The sequence below is a fragment of the Pristiophorus japonicus genome, chromosome 1, assembly GCF_044704955.1.
Source record: "Pristiophorus japonicus isolate sPriJap1 chromosome 1, sPriJap1.hap1, whole genome shotgun sequence".
In the NCBI taxonomy this organism is placed as follows: Eukaryota; Metazoa; Chordata; class Chondrichthyes; family Pristiophoridae; genus Pristiophorus; species Pristiophorus japonicus.
The window spans coordinates 362,712,183-362,733,146 of record NC_091977.1 but is presented as its reverse complement, the minus strand read 5'-3'; the positions used below and the strand labels follow the sequence as shown (position 1 = coordinate 362,733,146).

The following is a 20,964-nucleotide window of genomic DNA, read 5'->3' as shown; positions in this document are numbered from 1 at the left end:
AAATTGATGGGATTGAAGGCCGATAAATCCCCAGGGCCTGATGGACTGCATCCCAGAGTACTTAAGGAGGTGGCCTTGGAAATAGCGGATGCATTGACAGTCATTTTCCAACATTCCATTGACTCTGGATCAGTTTCTATCAAGTGGAGGGTAGCCAATGTAACCCCACTTTTTAAAAAAGGAGGGAGAGAGAAAACAGGGAATTATAGACCGGTCAGCCTGACATTGGTAGTGGGTAAAATGATGGAATCAATTATTAAGGATGTTATAGCAGCGCATTTGGAAAGAGGTGACATGATAGGTCCAAGTCAGCATGGGTTTGTGAAAGGGAAATCATGCTTGACAAATCTTCTGGAATTTTTTGAGGATGTTTCCAGTAGAGTGGATAAGGGAGAACCAGTTGATGTGGTATATTTGGACTTTCAGAAGGCTTTCGACAAGGTCCCACACAAGAGATTAATGTGCAAAGTTAAAGCACATAGGATTGGGGGTCGTGTGCTGACACGGATTGAGAACTGGTTGTCAGACAGGAAGCAAAGAGTAGGAGTAAATGGGGACTTTTCAGAATGGCAGGCAGTGACTAGTGGGGTACCGCAAGGTTCTGTGCTGGGGCCCCAGCTGTTTACACTGTACATTAATGATTTAGATGAGGGGATTAAATGTAGTATCTCCAAATTTGCGGATGACACTAAGTTGGGTGGCAGTGTGAGCTGCGAGGAGGATGCTGTGAGGCTGCAGAGCGACTTGGATAGGTTAGGTGAGTGGGCAAATGCATGGCAGATGAAGTATAATGTGGATAAATGTAAGGTTGGGTAATCCACTTTGGTGGTAAAAACAGAGAGACAGACTATTATCTGAATGGTGGCAGATTAGGAAAAGGGGAGGTGCAATGAGACCTGGGTGTCATGGTACATCAGTCATTGAAGGTTGGCATGCAGGTACAGCAAGCGGTTAAGAAAGCAAATGGCATGTTGTCCTTCATAGCGAGGGGATTTGAGTACAGAGGCAGGGAGGTGTTGCTACAGTTGTACAGGGCCTTGGTGAGGCCACACCTGGAGTATTGTTTACAGTTCTGGTCTCCTAAACTGAGGAAGGACATTCTTGCTATTGAGGGAGTGCAGTGAAGGTTCACCTGACTGATTCCCGGGATGGCGGGACTGACCTATCAAGAAAGACTGGATCAACTGGGCTTGTATTCACTGGAGTTCAGAAGAATGAGAGGGGACCTCATAGAAACGTTTAAAATTCTGATGGGTTTGGACAGGTTAGATGCAGGAAGAATGTTCCCAATGTTGGGGAAGTCCAGAACCAGGGGTCACAGTCTAAGGATAAGAGGTAAGCCATTTAGGACCGAGATGAGGAGAAACTTCTTCACCCAGAGAGTGGTGAACCTGTGGAATTCTCTACCACAGAAAGTTGTTGATGCAAATTCACTAAATATATTCAAAAAGGAGTTAGATGAAGTCCTTACTACTAGGGGGATCAAGGGGTATGGCGAGAAAGCAGGAATGGGGTACTGAAGTTGCATGTTCAGCCATGAACTCATTGAATGGCGGTGCAGGCTAGAAGGGCCGAATGGCCTACTCCTGCACCTATTTTCTATGTTTCTATGTTTCTATGTTTCTAATATCTAATATTGGAGGAAACAAACTGATGAATAGATGTCAACATGACATCTATCACATACTATCCTGGGGGTTGCAAAGTTCTTTCCATTTCTTTCATTTCCATTCTGCATATGTACTGACAGAGTGATACATTATTGGAAGTACTGACCTTTGGGTGAGATGTTCCTCAGCCAACTCTACAAATAAATGGATCAATTGGTCATTAATCTGTTTGTGGGACTTAGCTGTATACATAAGTGGTTGTCCTGTTGTCAAAATAACAACTACCATTGTGCTTCAAAGCAATGCATTATATGGGAATCATTTTTGGACATTTCTGAGAGATGTACTAAGGTTCTATATAAATTCAAGATTTTCTTTGCATCGGAGTTGTCTTTGATATCCATCACCCCTGTGCTTGCTGACCTACAGTGGCACCCGATTAAGCAATGCCTCGATTTTAAAATTCTCATCACTGTGTTCAAATCCCTCCATGGCCTCATCACTCCCTATCTCTGTATCCTCCTCCAGCCCTACAACCCTCAATGATATCTGGACTTTTCCAATTCTGGTCTCTTGAACAGCTCCACCATTGGTCACCCTACCTTCAGCTGCCAAGGCCCTAAGCTCTGGAATTCCCTCCATAAATCTCTCCGCCTTTTTTTCCTCCTTCAAGATACTTCTTAAAACCTACCTCTTTGACCAAGCTTTTGGTCATCTGCCTTAATATCTCCTTATTTAGCTTACCTAGAAACTTTGCTTGATAACATTCCTGTCAAGCGCTCTGCTTCATTTTACTAAGTTAATGGTGCTATCTAAATACAAGTTATTGTTATTGTTGTTTAGCAGGTTTCTAAATGGTCAGGTCACATTATCAAGATTTCTGGGTTTCATATAAAAAATAGACATTACGATGCAGTACTAAAAATATACATTACGATTCAGTCCTAACTATTTCTCTTCAGTGAACTGGCTTCATTCCATCACCTTTGTTCATTTCTGTAAAAATTGGTGAAGCTAAATGTACACCATTTATGTACACATATTAAGTTTCTACATGATTTGCTCCTGATTTTTAGGAGCAACTGGTGGAGAACGGAGTATCTTAGAAATCGGAATTCTCCACATTTAAGTTTTCTGCAGTTCTAGTCAGGTAGAACAGTTTCACTTTTGAACAGAATTTATTTTTCAAAAGGGGCCGTGTCCGGCCACTGACGCTTGATTTGAAAGTTTCCACAGTGAAAACGTACTCCACACTAACTTAGAATGGAGCAAGTGAAGATTTTTGTACGCTTGAAAAAACCTTGTCTACACATTAAAAAATCAGGCGCAGGTTACAAATTAGGCGTCGGGAACGAGGTGGGGGGAAGGGAAGTCATTAAATTCTACAATCAATCCTTAGTTATACTTATACAAATATTATACAAATAAATCCAACCTGAATAAAAATTTATAAGCAGAGAAAAGATTAAATAAATCATGTTCCCACCTGTGTGAAAGTGCTTCAGGCAGGCCTTTCAGGCGTCGGTCCCGACGGCAGGGGCAAGAAGCAGCAACAGCCTCAGTGCTGATCATGGAAGGGCAATGTGGTTTTATTAAAAAATGTTAAAAATTGAACAGCTACAAAGAATTTGAATAGTCTCAAACAAGTGCATGTGTCCCGTTTATCACAGTCTATCTTTAATTACAGAATGAGTGGTGGAGATTGAAACGGTAACGAGTTGTAAAGGCTGAATTAAAATGCACAGTTGCTGCAGTAACACTGGTTAAAGAGCCAACATTAATTCAGCTGGTGATTTATTCAGCAGTGCTGCTAAAAGCACTCCCTTACACACAGAAATATCAAGAAAATTAAAATGCAAGCCTTTGCAAGGGTTCAATAAACAAATTTTCACTTTTTCTGCAACTTTTAAAAATGGCCGAGTGACAATGTTTATTTCAGACTGCGCATGCGCGAACGCTCCAACGCGCACGCGTAGGGTTGCCGGCAACAAAAAAACTCATTTAAATTGTACCCGCCCCCTCCTACTTGCAAAATTGGCGCGAGTGGTAGGCTCCGCCCCCTGTGCGCCGCGCCAAGCAGACATCGAGCTGCAAGGAGCTCGAGAATACCGCGTTTTTTTTTAGGCGCCGTTTTCGGCGTGAAAAACAGGCGCCCAGCTCTGAGGGGCTCCTTTTCGCCGCGTGTGGAAACTTGGGGCCATTATGTTCCCCTTTCCTTCAAATTTGCTGGCATCACCCCTTTCTCAAAAAAACAACCCTAGACTCCTCCATCCTTACAAACTATTGCCCCATCTCCAACCTCACTTTCTTCTCCAAAGTTCTTGAACGTGTTGTTGACTCCCAAATCTGTGCCCATCTTTCCCAGAACTCCTTGTTTGAATCCCTCTAATCAGGTTTCTGCCCCCTACCGCAGTACCGAAACTGCTCTTACAAAATCACAAATTCATTGCGATAAAGGTAATCTATCCCTTCTCATCCTTCTGGACCTGTCTACAGCTTTTGACATGGTTGACCACAAAATTCTGCTCCAATGCCTCTCCACCATCATTCAGCTGAATGAGACTGCACTCGCCTGGTTTAATTTCGATCTTTCCAGCTAGAATCATCTGCAATGGCTTCTCTTTCCAATCCCGCACTGTCATCTCTGGTGTCCCCCAAGGATCTATCCTTGGCTCCCTCCTATTTCTCATCTACATACTGATCCTCGGTGATATCATCCAGCAACACGTGAGTTTTCACCTGTACGTTGAAGATACCTAGCTCTACCTCTCCTCCAGCTCTCTCGAACCATCCACCACCTCTGTACTATCAGACTGCTTGTCAGACAGCCAGCACTGGATAAGTAGAAATTTCCTCCAATTAAATGTCAGGAAGACCGAAGCTATTGTCTTCGGTTCATGCCACAAACTCCATTCCCTTTCCACTGCTTCAATCTCTCTCACTGGCAACATGGAAACATAGAAACATAGAAAATAGGTGCAGGAGTAGGCCATTCGGCCCTTCGAGCCTGCATCACCATTCAATAAGATCATTCACCTCAGTACCCCTTTCCTGCTTTCACTCCATACCCCTTGATCCCTTTAGCCGTAAGGGCCATATCTAACTTCCACTTGAATATATCCAATGAACTAGCATCAACAACTCTCTGCGGTCGGGAATTCCACAGGTTAACAACTCTCTGAGTGAAGAAGTTTCTCCTCATCTCAGTCCTAAATGGCTGACCCCTTATCTTTAGACTGTGTCCTCTGGTTCTGGACTTCCCCAACTTCGGGAACATTCTTCCTGCATCTAACCTGTCCAGTCCCGTCAGAATTTTATATGTTTCTATGAGATCCCCTCTCATCCTTTTAAACTCCAGTGAATACAGGCTCAGTCGATCCAGTCTCTCCTCATATGTCGGTCCTGCCATCCCGGGAATCAGTCTGGTGAACCTTCGCTGCACTTCCTCAATAGCAAGAACATCCTTCTTCAGATTAGGAGACCAAAACTGAACACAGTATTCCAGGTGAGGTCTCACTAAGGCCCTGTACAACTGCAGTAAGACCTCCCTGCTCCTATACGCAAATCTCCTCGCTATGAAGGCCAACATACCATTTGCCTTCTTCACCGCCTGCTGTACCTGCATGCCAACTTTCAATGACTGATGTACCATGACACCCAGGTCTCATTGCAGCTCCTCTTTTCCTAATCTGCCACCATTCAGATAATATTCTGCCTTTGTGTTTTTGCCACCAAAGTGGATAACCTCACATTTATCCACATTATATTGCATCTGCCACGCGTTTGCCCACTCACCTAACCTGTACAAGTCACCCTGCAGCCTTTTAGCGTCCTCGTCACAGCTCACACTGCCACCCAGCTTAGTGTCATCTAAGGCTGACCCAGTTTATTCGATCTCTCTCCCTGGCAATAGTCTAAGGCTGACCAAGTCTATTCGCACCCGGTGTCATATTTGATCATTAATTGAGTTCCTACCTCATATCCGTTCCATCACTAAGACCGCCCATTTCCACCTTCATAATATTGCCTCCCTTCGCCCTTACCTCAACTTATCTGCTGTTGAAATCTTCATCCATGTCTTTATCACCTCTAGACTTGACTATTCCAATGTACTCCTGGACAGCCTCCCTAGTTCTACACTCCATAAACTTGAGATCATCCAAAACTCTGCCGTCTGTCCCGCTCACCCATCTCTCCTTGTGCTTGCTGACCTACACTGGCTCCCAGTTAAGCAATGCCTCAATTGTAAAATTCTTATCCTTGTTTTCAAATCCTTCCATTCCCTCATCCCTCCTTATCTCAATAATCTCCTCCAGCCTGTATACCCCCTAGACCTCTGCGCTCCGCCTATCCTGGTCTTTTGAACATCCCCGATTTTAAATGCTCTACCATTGGCGGTCGTGCCTTCAGCTGCCGAAGTACTAAGCTCTGGAATTCCATCCCAAAATCTCTCCACTTCTCTATCCTCCTTTAGGACGCTCTTTAAAACCTACCTTTTTTGACCAAGCTTTTAGTCATTATATAGCTTGCTGCCTTTTTTTTTAATAACATTCCTGTGAAGTGCCTTGGGACATTTTTATTATGTTAAAGGTTCTATTTAAATGTAAGTTGCTTTTATTACAGTAATTAGTTGGAATCTAACAGACACCAAAAGAAATCTGACTTTATGTCCGTAAACAAATTAACAAACGTGGGCTGTCAAAATCCTTGCTTCGTTTCAAGATGTTTATGCAAACAATATAAATAAACAGAATCTGAACCTGACGCATAAGGTTTTATCTCTAAAAAAAAGTAGTCTCGCAATTTCAAAGGAAATCAGAATAATGAAAGGCTGGTACAGACAAGTTTTTACTTTTACATTTGGATTACAAAATGAAATATATTATAACTCTTACTGTGCCTGTCATCCTGATTCTGCCATGAAGTAATGAAATAAAGACATTAAAAGCATATTTACATGAAAGTCAGCTTCCGATCTCTCAACAGCATCACAGAAAAGCAAATGGAATGAAATCATGGTTTTCCGAACAACTGAGGGCTGAAATCCAAGGTCCGTATAAGGCCCTTTACTGCTGTTTTGCGACGGCCATGCAGCGGAATCGAGTGACCGCCGTGTTGCAATCCATTGGCCTCCCCAACCTAAATTCAGCTCAGGGATTTTCCGGCCTGTCCCCACTTCCGCCCCGCTGCTGCCGGCCGCCGCAAGTGCATCATCAAAGCGTGCACCGCCACTATCCCGCACCTCCATTGCAATCCATCCCAAATTTACTTTTAAAAATCCACGAGCCGCTGCACGGTGCCCCCGGCAGTTTTAATAATAACATAAAAGAAATTGGATGTATTCTTGAAGGGGTAGATTTGCAGCGTTATGGGGAAGGGGCAGGCAAATGGGACTAATTGGATAGCTCCTTCTGTGCTGTATCGTTGTATGGCCTAGAAATTAGAATAGGCCTGAAACCTTCCCAGTGCCACCACAGGTCAAAGTTAACAGCCACGCAAAATCATAGCACAGGCAGCCCTGGTATTTTGGTGCTGCCCACTAATTTAAATTAGCACAGCACAAAACCTTGAATGCAGTACGAGTTTTCCAGTGGTAGTCTCAGCAGGAGGCACAATGTAGTGCCCGTGGAGCAAGAGCAGCATTGTCTTAAAGCTAGCCTGTCATTTTAGAAAGCAGGGTCAGTCCCTTAAAACTGAACGACCTTCCAAAGTGATTTTTCTTTTTTAAATCGGCAGTCTTCAGCTCTTAAAGCTGATTGCCTTCCGCACTTAAAAAAATGGTAATGTGCTTCAGCATTAACACAATTGGCTCAACAAGACAGTGAAGGAGCATCAGGGTCTCGCACATAGCACTCCAGCTTTGTGCAGGGGGTCCACACTGCAAGAGTGATTCGCTGCCCACACGGGCCGGGAGCAACGTTCTCCCTCTGGAACCACGCACAAATCCAGAGGTCCCACACAGGGCATTCACCATCTGGAAGAGATAGCATACATGCGGCAATGCAGCAAATTTAAAGGGACCACACACGGAAAAATTTAAAGGGAACATTGGCCAAGAAGCCCTCTGGAAAGAATGACATGGGACCAAATCACCGCGGCCGTAACTGCCAGCAGTGTCACCCCCACACCCTGAGTCCAGTGCCCAAAGAAGCGTCATGCCCTCAGACCACTGGTCAAGGTAAGTGAATGCATCTTTAATAGCCATCCCCTACCAACAGTACCACTAGCTTCACGTACTGTTCATCACAATAGACAAACCACCCCCCGCCCCACCTCCCCCATCACTCACCTACCAACAATCTGTAGCAAACACGAGGCACAGCTGCCATTCTAGATTCACTGCACCCCTTTGGTGGAGATGGTGCTGGCCATTCTTTTTAGCAGATGACTGAGCCCTTGGCCAGTGGTGGGGCTGAAAGGGTCCAAGATGCCGGTATCCTCATACATTATCCTCCTTCTCACATCCTACTTCCCCCTCATCCGACAATACCTTCTGATTTACAAGGTGTGCATGATATAAGCATGCAACTCTTGCTTTCCCCCTCCCCTCACCACAACTCTATTCTTGTACCTTCCTCATTTCACACACGCAAGACATCCAGCCTACCCAGCCAATGGTTGACCAAGACGAGGGAGAGGAGAGGAGGAAGGAGAAGAAGAAGGAGAAGGAGAAGAAGAAGGAGAAGTAGAAGGAGGAGGAGAAGAAACAACACCGTCACTTGATTTCACATTCCAGAGGTCCTCGAGGTCGTCCTGCAAGGCTATCTGCAGTGTCCCCCACTGAAAATCAGCAGCCTTCCACCAGCCATGGTGCAGCCACTGGGGTAGCACTGCGTGATAGGCAAAGACACACACAAGACAGACACTAAGAGAATGCACAAGGGTGATGGGTTGATTTCTTGATGTCATATTGGATGCATTAATGGATAAAGTTGAATTGGAAAGTTGCTTTGTGGTGGCATTGTGGCCAAGAGAATGCTGTGATGGTCAGTTACAGAGGGAAGGTAAGATGTGGGGCAAATGTTGAAGGGGAATTAGTGTTGTGGTCACTGGTACCGCAGGCGAATGAAAGGGGCTGTCTGGGATGCATCTTTCTCCTCTTCTGTTTCCTCCTCTTCTGTTTCCTCCTCTTCTGTTTCCTCCTCTTCTGTTTCCTCCTCTTCTGTTTCCTCCTCTTCTGTTTCCTCCTCTTCTGTTTCCTCCTCTTCTGCCTCTTCCTCTTCCACTTCTTCCTCTTCCGCTTCTTCCTCTTCCCTTGGTGAGCAGATGCTGGAAATCTGAAATAAAATCAGAAAATGGTGGAAATACTCAGCAGGTTTGGCAGTACCTTGACAGGAGACGCTAACTCTGTTTCTCTATCCACAGTTGCTGCCTGACCTGCTGAGTATTTCCAGCATTTTCTGTCTTTGCAGAGGCCTTTCTTTCCCATCCAAATCCTTGCAAGTGCCCAACAGCACTCCCTGCGCACTTTAAAAACTTTTAACAACTATAGCTCTAAGCCACTACTTCAATAAAATATTTAAAAAACAGTCCAAAAGTTTAATTCTAAACTTAACTGAAAGCTGAGTATATCCACATTAGGAAGCGCTGACAGCGTCTCTGCAGGGGTGCTTCATGCATGCTTTTCTGAGCGTGCTTAGGATCTGACATTAAACAGAGCGAAAAGGTCGAAGTTTTCAAATGTGGCGTCAATTCAGTGTTGCATGCGGATTGACGTCACGCTCTGCTCATTTACATTTCAGGGCCTAGTGCTGTCAATGGCAGTGCTATGGCCCTTACCAAAATGGTGACTGTTGTGTCCCACGCCAGAGGTGGGCGAATCGAGGCGACCGTCACATTTTTGCAGCAACCCAGCGGTAACGTCCGGCACACAAACTCCAAATTTCTAGGCCTATAAGAACTTTGAACTTCTTCCTAGTTGGGAATTATGTAATTTCAGATAAACAAGCCTGATGCTTTAACAACACAACAATCCCAATCAAACAATTAGGCTAATATGAAATGTATTTTTACAGGTATTCTTCAGTTAAATCTCTCAAAACTGATGACCATAATATTTACAAAAATATAGATATAGACATGCAAATTCAAAGCCATTGCTTCAATATTTTTTTAAAGATGAACTTTTCTACAGCAATGCTAGGACAAATAGTCAGTGGAAAGAATGAGTAGTCTGGTGAATGAATCACTCAAACATTTAGCAAAAAGTGTAGATTGTATGAACATGTACATAGACTGAATAAGGATATGCATTAATTACACAGTAAAACTCATACATAGTTAATTTGAATAGCCCATATATTCCACTGAGAAATGAGTCAACTTGTTATGATACTGCCTGGAGAGAGGAATACTAAACAGGAATATCCAAGTTCTGTATGAGGTCACACAAACACAAGATAAAAACTGAGAATCTTTCATAGGATGCTTTCTATAAATTATAAATGCCACACCGATCACATCTGTCAGCATAGCTCAGTGATTCGGGGCCCAAGTTTCCGCCCTCTGGAAAAACGGCGCATCTCCATAAGGTGCGACGACTTTCTGGAATAAAAAGGGCGCTGAAAACTTACCTCAGGAGGTCTTCGTGCTCAGCGTGGCGCAGCACAAGGGGTCGGGGACGGAGCCAGGTCCCGGCCCCGGCGCTGAAAATAGTGCCGGGACCTCTGCACATGCGCGCAAGAGTGTGCGTGCACGTGCAGTAGCTCCAGGCCCCCGAGGCTGCGTGGGAGGGGCCCGACCCTAGCCCTGGCCGAATGGGCTCCCCGGGCGAAGATCGGAACTCGGGCCTCCCTCCCGTTCAGATCATTCCTGTTCAGCCTCCCCCCTCCTCCCACCGCCTCTTCTCTCCTTCCCCCTTCTCCTCCCCCCCTCCCTATTCTCCACCACCCCCCCCCTCCCTCCCTCCCCGTCATCGGCGGGGCCCGCCCGCCCAGCATCTGACCCAGTGAGAGGTTGAGTGGAACAAAACATTCCTCCTCAGGGGATCAAGAGATGCCCCATAATAGGGGAGAAGGTAAATTCTGAAGGGCGAATTCCTGGGGGAATCCTGCTAATTGTAGGAGGCAGTTAGAGGAAGCTGCAGTGTTCCTGCGCTGAGATGGGCTGGGGTTCAATAGATTTGTGCTTTATTTCGGTTGAATAAAAGTTTACTACTCAGTGAGGTGATAGGGAGATTAGAATGTTGCTGTTCAGTTATTTGGGGCGGGGCGGAGGAGTTCCAGTGCAGTTATTTAATCGTAAGCTATAATATAAATGACCTCAATTTGGGGGATTAGATGCGGTGCAGGGTTCAGCTTTTGTTCTATTCGTGTGCTTCATCTGAGTGTGCTTGTTTTACTGAGTGGCTGGTAATTATTGGCGGCAGATTTCAGTGCTCCAAAGGAAAACTTCACTGTGGTGTCTCTCAAGATTTCCATGCTCTCCATTACTTCAGCTAGGTGTTCTAAACGCACGAGTGTCGATGTCAGTGTTAAAGAGTTTCTAAGGTCACTTGATAGTTTATTGTTGATGAAGAGGATTACTGGTACTCAGAAATTTGTGGAGCGGCAGGGGGAATTGAAGAGTACAGCAGCCTGTTATGTAACATTAGGGGGAGTTCCACTTTATAAAATAACTTCAAATATCATCCAGAAGAAAAATGGCCTAAATCAGATATTGAGATAGAATTTCTGACTGGCACTCTTCCTTTATGAATACTTAACATGCTCATACTAACATCATCTGTCTATTTTTTTTAATGTAGTTGTTAACCAATAGCAAGGGCAGTGAAATATATCCTCTGGTTGCCAGGACTAAGAGGGTAAAAGGCGAACAGCTGGACAGTAAATAAACAGCAAAGAATAAATGTTCTTAAAACATAAAAAGTATCTGGTCGAAAACAACTTGCACCCTCAAATCTTAAAGGAGTTGGAGATGGGGCCAGTAATCAGTAGAGCTATAAGTGACATTTTTGTTAGTTTGCTAAATTCAGGAGAGATTCATGAAGATAAGAAAACAGCTAACTTAAACTTTATTATTTACTGAAAGGTCAGTCTATCTGGGAAAGTTCAGACTAGTAACCTTAACATCTATTTCAGGGAAAATCTTTGAAACAATTTTTGGAGATCTAGTGAGTGACCATTTGGACAACTGTAAATTTTTAAAGGATAGTCCCTATCCCAGAGGTGCTGAGGCCAATAGTCACGCCCCTATAGCTGAGATCAGTGGACTCAGCGCAGACTGGGGATCACATTTAGAACCTCCCTAGTCTATTGGCTCAACTACTTACTGCCTTAACTACCCAAGCCATTGGGGGAACTACAGAAGTTATGTTGAACTAACCTGTTGGAATTTTTTGAAGACATTACTAACATGATGGAATACAGTTGATTTTATATATAAAAATAAATATAAGCTTAGAATTTCAGAAACAGTTTTTCAAGATTCTACATTGGCAATTAATAGCTCGGTTAAAAGGTTCAAAAATGGAAAAGAATAGTTTGCTATAAATGGACCAATAATTTCATACTCCTATACAATTAGAGCTTCATGTCTGTGATCGATAGATTTTTGTTAGGTAAAGGTATCATAGATATGGAGCTAAGCAGGTTACAGATCAGCCATGATCTAATTAAATGGCAGAGCAGGCTTGATGGGCTGAATGGCCTACTCCTGCTCCTATATTTCTAAATTCCTTCAAAAAAATAGCTGAGCAACACAAACTGAGCAACACAAAGCAGGAGTCGGCCATTTGGCCCTTCGAGCCTGCTCCGCCATTTAATAAGATCATGGCTGATCTGATCTTGGCCTCAACTCCACTTCCCTGCCTGCTTCCAGCTTTGATCACCAGTAGATGTTGACCTTAATCAAGATGGAAATAGAAAGCTACAACTCAGGGTAAAATATGTTAAGGTTTACAATCCAGATATCTATATGCATGTGAATAGCAGGTGAAGACTAGATCAAGCTCAATTGAGATTCCCCTGTGATGGACCAGCTTGCTAACATTCACTGACTGGGCTCACATTTACTCTGGTAAGGTATTAATGATCGGCTAGTGTCTATGGAACAACATCCGTAACAGAGGAGCAAGAAAGAAATATTGGTGTTGAAAAGATAAGAGGCAGGGAAATGCGGAAGAATGCAACAGATTTCTAAGAATTCATCTTTTAGATATCTGGATCAATAGATTCCAGATGCAATGCAATGCTGATAAGTATGTATTAAATGGAACAGGTGTGTAACAACCTGATTAGGAGCACTGCACTGCAAGAAAGAGATCTAGCAGCTATAGTGAATAAATCTATAAAATTGTCAGCACATGTTTAAAAGAAAAGCAAATAAAGTACTGGGTTCCAAAAGCAAAGGAAAAGAGCACAAATCAAATCGAAATTCCTTGAGTACGCAGCAATCTGGATACTAGATGTGTCAGCTGTGGCTCAGTGGGTAGCACTCTCGCCTCTGAGTCAGAGTGTTGTGGGTTCAAGTTCCATTCCAGGGACTCGAGCACAAAAAAATCTATGGCCCCTTGAGCCTGCTCCACCATTCAATAAGATCATGGCTGATCATCGTCCTCAACTCCATTTTCCCGCCCGTAGAATTTCCATGGCTGTTCTTCCGATCTCCCATTGCAACTTTGGCGGGAGATCGGCGGAAACACTGCACAAATGATCTAAAATGTCCCTGTGCCATTTCACCAAGATATCTGATGAGCTTCCACTAAAGCTAGGCAGGAAATTGGCAGAACCGCCACGGAAATTCTACTGCCTTGTTTTTTAGCGCACAAGATAAAAGACAGTCCAACAGAGACACAGAGAAAAATGAAAATCAGAGATTCAAATACTGAAAAATGCATTGTACCTGTATTCTGTGCATATTTTACATATTCCTCCACACACTTCAATAATTAATATATGAATTTCATTATAAGGGGTACGTAATTCCATCTTTAACGTTTGTGGCTGCAGATGTAAACATTTTACAATTCCTGATCGCTTCTTCATCATTGCTTTAGCTGCCAACCTGTCTCCCTTGTGACTGCTTCAGAGATCAAAGTAAAACAAAATCTGAAAATAGCATAAGGGGAAGGCCATGCAACTGATTTTTTTCTGATGAAATCCCTTCAACGATATGATACAACTGCAATTATATTTCCCCAATAAGTCATGAAAAAACTAGCACAATTCCAGGCTGAACAAAATTGCATATTGTAAAGCCATCAGAAATTGACAATTGCAGCAACATTAAGGTGATAAATGGATCTGTAATGCTAAAAACTCTTGGAAATTAGCTCTGTCAAAACATCACCCAGTAGTGGTAAAAGGGATGGCTTGAATTAATTACAATCCTCTACTTTCATTTTTATCAGGCAATAGGTATTTATCTGCAATGACCTTTCAACATTACATGAATTTCAGAATGTTTGACTGAAAAATGTACATGAAATGTCCATGTTGCTAATTATGCAAGATGATTTATATTTTACTAGCATCCCATGTTGTGATGATACAATGAAATGGAGTTAGATATATCATTGTATATTGTGATTTGTAGTTTCTCTGACAGTAACTACAGCCCAGTCATCGAACGCAATAACACCCTCTGCATGCTCCAGAATGAATGGTGGCAATCAAAAGCATGGCATGCCCACTGTATTGAGTAAACTGAGGTTGAAAGCATTCAATGCTGATTGAAGTTCAGTGTTGGTAGTATCTCAGATTATAGATAGTACATATATTAGTCATACCGGAACAGTGAGGCATGGAGCCACTCCAATATCCATTCATCTGGCAGGTACGCATTGATGGGCCAATAAGCAGCCTTTTGCCAACACAGGTGTAGTAAATAGTTGCCCCAAATGTGTATTTATCACCAGACAAAATTGCATTTGGAGGAATACCAGGATGGCCACAGTCAACCACTATTTGAAAGAGATAACAAAACAAGACATAAATTCCCCTGGTTTACTTTGCCAAAAATACAAAGTCTATGCTTGCAGTCATAAGACAGGTTATTTGCTGAAACATAAAAGATTTCAGCCTAGAAATTATTGCCTGTGATAATAGCTTATGAATGCTTAACTCATTTGTATGATATTCCTCTGCCAGCTAACTTAACAAAGGGATCATCCAGTTTAACATTCCCATTAAAACAGCTGACAAAGAAATGTTATATGAATGCATTAAGTGTTTATAAGCTAATGTTGCCAACAGTCATATCCAGGCTTCCATCATCTAAATACAATCATTGGAAAGATAGAGTGATTTAACACAAAGTGTGTTTGTTATTTATTTAATTTTATCACATTAAATAAGATATACATACAAATAAAACATACATACATGTACATTCAGGCAGGGGCTTATCCCAGTACCCGTTGTGCTGGCAAGTAAGCACCGAAGATCCAAACAAAAAATTTCCAGGGTTGCAGTCATAGAATACCATCGAGCCAAAGGTGAAGTTTCCATATTCTATCTTACTTTCCCGGATCGAATTTGCAGGAATTCCAGGATCAGAGCAGTTCACCACTAATCAATAAAACCAATCAGATTTAAAGTGAGGCTAGTTAGACATGGCTTTCATCATCATCATAAGCAATCCCTCGAAATCGAGGAAGACTTGCTTCCACTCTAAAAGTGAGTTCTTAGGTGACTGAACAGTCCAATACGGGAATTACAATCTCTGTCACAGATGGGACAGACAGTCGTTGCGTATTTCTGAAATTTTGTTTTCAGAACTGTATTAAGAAAACGGCCACCATCAACTAACATTTCATTATTGAATGACAAAGGGAAGATTATATTCAGGGTTTTACGACTGCAGACATTGTTTCAATTTGAAGTGAAGCCAAGCAATGCAATATATCTTTTGCTGCTATTATAGCACCTTATAGACTCAGGGACACCTGTCAATTGGCCACTGATGGGGGAGGGGGAGACTTGTATCCTTGAATATTTCTGTTCATTTCAGTGGGGGCTGACACTGCAGAAAATCTACAGTTACTTGACTCCAGAAATAACATTTCACCCGTCTGATCAGAGCAGTACCTGGTCAACAGCATTTTTGCCCAGGGTTCGACTGTCGCAGATTAATTCAAGCAAGTTTGAAGTTATAACCCCACCAAAATAAATGGAGCCACTCTGAGATGGAGGTGGCTCTTACCTCAATCAGTGGCATTATTAGATCCAGACTAGAGGAAAGAGAATCTGAAAAGCTGGTGACAATAGCAAAAACATTTAAATAATGATTAAAAAATGAAATACTTCTTCTTTTTCCAATGAGGAGTACCTTGAAAATGAAACATTTCCTTATACCTCCCTTCCCTTTATCAGATATCAAATAAAGGTCAAACTAATAAAGGCCGTATGAAAACAAATCCTGCTACTGAGGTACCCATTAAAAAATTGAAAAGTAATGTCACCACTGAACACCACAGGTTTTACAACTCTGGTCGAAATTTCAATCATTAACTTCCAGGATACTCTACATGTGGCCACAGCATTGTTCCACCATTTATATATTTAATACAATCTGAGAGAAAATAACTCTTACAAAGCTAGATGTTTCTTAATAATTGGCTCCTCTTAATTCAAAATTGCTTAATTCAAATGATCTGTTCCCACCTTTTAGCATTAAATTCCCACTGTGCAGTGTTAGTTAAAATACTTCATTCAAATAATTTGCTAATTCAGTATATTTTTAATGCAAAAAGCATGAAATTATCAGGAACAGTCTTTGATACACCCATGGCATGCAAATTTGCAACATGAAATGCTGCTAATTGTATCTGTTTTTTTAACATGAATTTATTTCGACAACATTGGTTTGATGGATAACCTATATATCACATTTATTCACCATTGTAAGGTTATATTTTCAAACCACCAGTGACAGGAGCTGTTAGTTTTTTGTAAGCAATTCAGTTGTAATATGCATTTACATTTTCTTTGGAATTGTAAAAGTAAAGGTTAGACTTCAGAGAGAGTGTATGAATTCTTTCTGTGCCAATATTGAGCTACTTCATATTGATGGTGGGTAATAACGACGAACTAACAGCATTCGTTTTATTACCTCTTTCAAACTGACCACACTTCAGGATTTAGCGCATATGCATCTAAACGCAGAAATCCTGAAGTTGCGGTCAGCCATTCATTGCTCCGACACAGGCTGCGTTGTGGCCCCTCCCCCATAGCCAGCAATCAGTGAAACTGACAAAAACTTGGGCTTTGCCGTGATAATATTGGGTGGGGGCATGGGGGGTGCGGGAGGCCGGGAGGAGCACGAGGGGAAGGTGTCCTGGAACTCATCGTAGGGCCAGGAGCAGGGCTGGAGGAGCACAGGAGGAGGAGGCCAGGTGGGGAGTCAAGGGAAGCCGGAGAAGCATAGGGGGCGGGGGAGTTGTGTGGAGGTGCATGGTGTGGGGGGGGGTGGGGGGGAGCGGGAGCACATTAGGGGGCCAGGAGCACATTGGAGGCTAGGAGCTCATCGGGGGACAGGAAGAGCATGACGTGGAGGCTGGGAGCAAATCGGGGGGGAGGAGCCTGGTGAAGGAGCATGATCAGGGTGCTGTGAACTCATAGCTGGGCAGGTGGAGCATGATGTGGGGGCTGGGAGCAGATCGGGGGGCCGGTAGAGCATGATTGTGAGGTCTGAAGCTCATTGGTGGACCATGATCAGGGGGCCAAGAGCACGTTGGGGATGGAGGAGCATCGGGGAGGGGGAAGCTGATGACATCGGGCTTTGGAAGAGCATGGGGAGGTGAGCCGGGTAGTCGATCGGAGGCCTGGGGGGATGGCGGGGGGGAATCGGAAGTCTGTGGGGCTGGGATTGGAGGCCTTGTGGGGGGGTGGGGGGGGTCTCCAATCAAGGAGGTTGGGTGAAGCAGGGATGGTGGATCCAGGAGGTAAGTGTAAAGGCATTTACCTCCAGGATCCAGCAGTCCTCACCTTCCATTAGCTGGCAGGTTTCATGAGACCTGCAAAACCCGACCAGCCACTGTTAAATTTAAAATGGGGTTAAATCTGAGGTACACCAGCCGCATTATAATATTTAAATGGATGACCTGCCACCTGAAAGCGGGTTGGATGTCTGCCCCCGTCAAAACCGGACATGGGTGTGTTGGAGGTGAGTTCCGATCGGGATTCAGATTTTTAACACTTTAACTTCCCGCCCGATCCCAACCCACCCGTTTTTGTGGATTAATATTCCCCTCTTGATGTGCATGTTTCATTTAACTCTACTCCCTTAAAATACTTGTTTCCCCAATTCATTTGTTTAATAAGTCTGAGACAAGATAAACTGCAATGAAAGAATTTCAACTTAGTGTCAAAACAATTAGACGAAGTATCAGATATATTTAAATTAAAACACTTGATCCAATTTTATATTTGTGTGTCTTTAAAATAGATGCATGCACATATCACACAAAAAGAGACTGCACATCATGTGATCAATTCAAGAGACACAACAGGATAGAATTTCCTTGGATGTTCCTTGTATTCTGGCGAAATATCGGCACAAACCCCCGGTGAAACGTCCATTTGTGCCATTTCTCCAGGGTTTCCACCCAACTTCTGCTGAGGTTATGACAAGCGTTTGGGAAAAATCACTCTAGCCCCTGGAAGTTTCAGGTGAATATTTCATAATGCAATACATTCATCAGAACAGCACATGATCTTTCATTTAAACAGGTGACAAACGTAGGCCGCTTAAGGAAACAGGCAACACAGATCCTCACCTATGTGGAAATATTAGCATTTCTTGCTGCAGGCTTGTAGATACAGTACACTGTATGCTAAATTGGAATTCAGTAATATAAAAAAAACTTAATACCACAATCAAATCAATACCAATACCATCTTTGCTTTTTTACTAACTATGCATTTAGTTTCTTTTTGCTTTGCAAGTTATTGCAATATAAGGCACTAACGTCAATGATTTTGTAAACTTACCTTTACATGTTGGTATAGTTCGGCTCCATTGTCTGTTTGCCTGACATTGGGCCCTGGCTGTTCCATCTATCATGTATCCAGTGTTACAAGAAAATGTCACAACATCGTTGAGATTGAAACCACTTCCAGAGGTTTTCCCATGAACTGGATTTCCAGGATGACCACAGCTGATTGCTAGGAGAAACATATGACCAACAATCTGAAATCCTTAAAATACCAACAGAATTTTAGAACTGCTTACAAATGTGCACAGCAGGGATCAGGAATAGTTTTTAAAAATTCACTATTACCATTAATCATAACCCAGATACCTGGAACCTTGATCATCTACCATAATGAAGGACAAACTCTTTATCCTGAGCAGATGATCAAGGTGACTTTGAACTGAGAAGGGCACTGATCAGCTGTTTAGGAATAGCATATTTATGGCTATTCTTACATTCTGTTTCTTTTCAGATCTTTCACTGAGTTAATGTTCTCAAAACTGACAAAAGGTTTGAAAAGAAACAGCACGGAAAGGGCATTGTATCTAAAAAGGTCTAGAGGAAAACTAGCAGTTGGGAGAGGTCACTGGTGGAAAAGGATGCAATAGAACCAGGATGAGCAAGAGGAGCACACTGATTAGATCTGCAGGAATAGCAGAGGTACATCTTAAGTGTAGCTTTTTTTCCATGGGGTCACAATTCATCACACTACTACCCACTACTGCCCAAAAATCCCAGTTTGGTAAAAAGAAAATCACCTACCACCGATCTACCGCCTGGCAGTAAATTCATCAGAGAAGTACCGCCGCTGGGAGTCCATACTGCCGGCCTATGGGAAACTCCCCCAAAATGCCAGTTTAATCACTAAGATCGGCTAAGATCCACATACCGCCTACCAGAAAGACTGTTCTGAGAAAGGTGGTCTTACCTCGATCTTAGCTGATCTTGATTTATTGCAGTCAATGTTCCTTATAGTATTTCTCCCTTTAAAATATGATGGTCTTCATCTCGTGATTTCATACTGGCGTGCATGCAACTCTTATTGAATTTCTCTCATGGGAAAGATTCACTTAATCATGTTTATAATATCTATTTACAAATGTATGGGGCCCGAAATTGATGACCCTACCGCCGGGTACCGCCGGATTTTTTGGTGGTATTTCCTTGTTTTGGGCGGTCTTCCATTCATTGGGAGTTTCATCAGGGCCTTACGCTGGTGGTTTCAAAATACCGCTGCGGAGTGGACCGCCGGCGTAAGGTCCTGATGAACGCTGGGAAAAATGCTTCTGCCCGAGTTTGGTGGGAGCGGTGCTCCGTACTTCATGGAAAAAAAAGACACCCAGTCGGACTAGCCTTTCTATGGACAGTAGGTATGAAACCCTGCAAAAAAAAGTAAGTGAACATTTTTTTTCTAGTTCTTTTGCAGCGATTCAGTGAGAAAGGGTCCTCTGAATGTTTTCTGATGTTTTATTTTTTGAAAAAATATTTTTTGTGTTTTGCTCCGCCGCTAAGCCGAGTCTAGTCTCGGACTTAATTTGACCAAGACTGCCGAGAATCCACGTGCAACGCCCATTTTTCCGGCCGGGCGGACTTTTTTCTATTTTTTCACCAAACTTTCGCCCAAAGTACCATCGACGGTAAATGGGCGGAACTTGGCTTTGATCAAATTCAGGCCCATGATGTTTACAGCTGCTTTGCCACTTGTGAAGAAATCAAGAGCACCCTTTGAGTAGCTCACCATTTGTTTTTGTACATTCTCCAATAACTTTCCATACACTGCCTTAGAACAAATCTATTCCATGTGAACAAACTTGACTGTTTTTCCTGGCTGTGCGCTATGTATTGAATTATCTGCATAATGATTTGTGAATTGTAAGGGGAAAGCAGCATTGACTGAATTTACGTCCACCAATAATTTAAGTAGCACATTCACTTATCTTTTATATTCCACTGCAGTAGTGGGGTGAAAAGGCCCGGCACTATAGCATTGGCAGAGTTGCATCCAGTCCTGCTGTGATGTGAAATGCCATTTTTTTTTTAATTGATTGCAATAAGGCAAGCGGCCACTACAATTCACTTTCTGACAATCAAATTCTAATGTTTTAAAGTAACAAAGGAGTTGGTGTGTGAGACCAACACCATTAACAGGGTACTGTATGGCTGGTTTGATTTAGTTCAAATTGAGTCCATAGTTGGGGGAAGCTATCATCTCATGACCATCTGCAGCACTTCAAATTAATACATCAGATGAGAAGCTCTTTGGGCTGTCTTGAGGATGTGCAAGGCATTATATAAATACAGATCCTTCAAATGAATTCTTATCAAGGTGGAAGTCACTCCCAAGGTTTTCTGCGCATGCGAGGCTGACCAGTCAGCCCCAATCGTGGGGAAAGTGAATTCAGCATGGAAAAAAACCACGAGTAAAAAAAATCCACAAAT

The 20,964-nt window shown here is 42.9% G+C and overlaps 1 protein-coding gene across 1 annotated transcript in view; it reads right to left on the bottom strand.

Moving 5' to 3' along the window:
- The window catches only part of csmd3b (CUB and Sushi multiple domains 3b), a 3,002,015-nt gene that overhangs the window by 83,986 nt on the left and 2,897,065 nt on the right, over positions 1-20,964 (bottom strand). The window contains exons 54-56 of the mRNA XM_070874966.1: positions 18,542-18,715; positions 14,933-15,118; positions 14,338-14,511 (exon numbers count right to left, since the gene is read on the bottom strand). Of these exons, the coding sequence (XP_070731067.1) occupies positions 14,338-14,511; positions 14,933-15,118; positions 18,542-18,715 (534 nt within the window). The remainder of the gene's footprint in view (positions 1-14,337; positions 14,512-14,932; positions 15,119-18,541; positions 18,716-20,964) is intronic.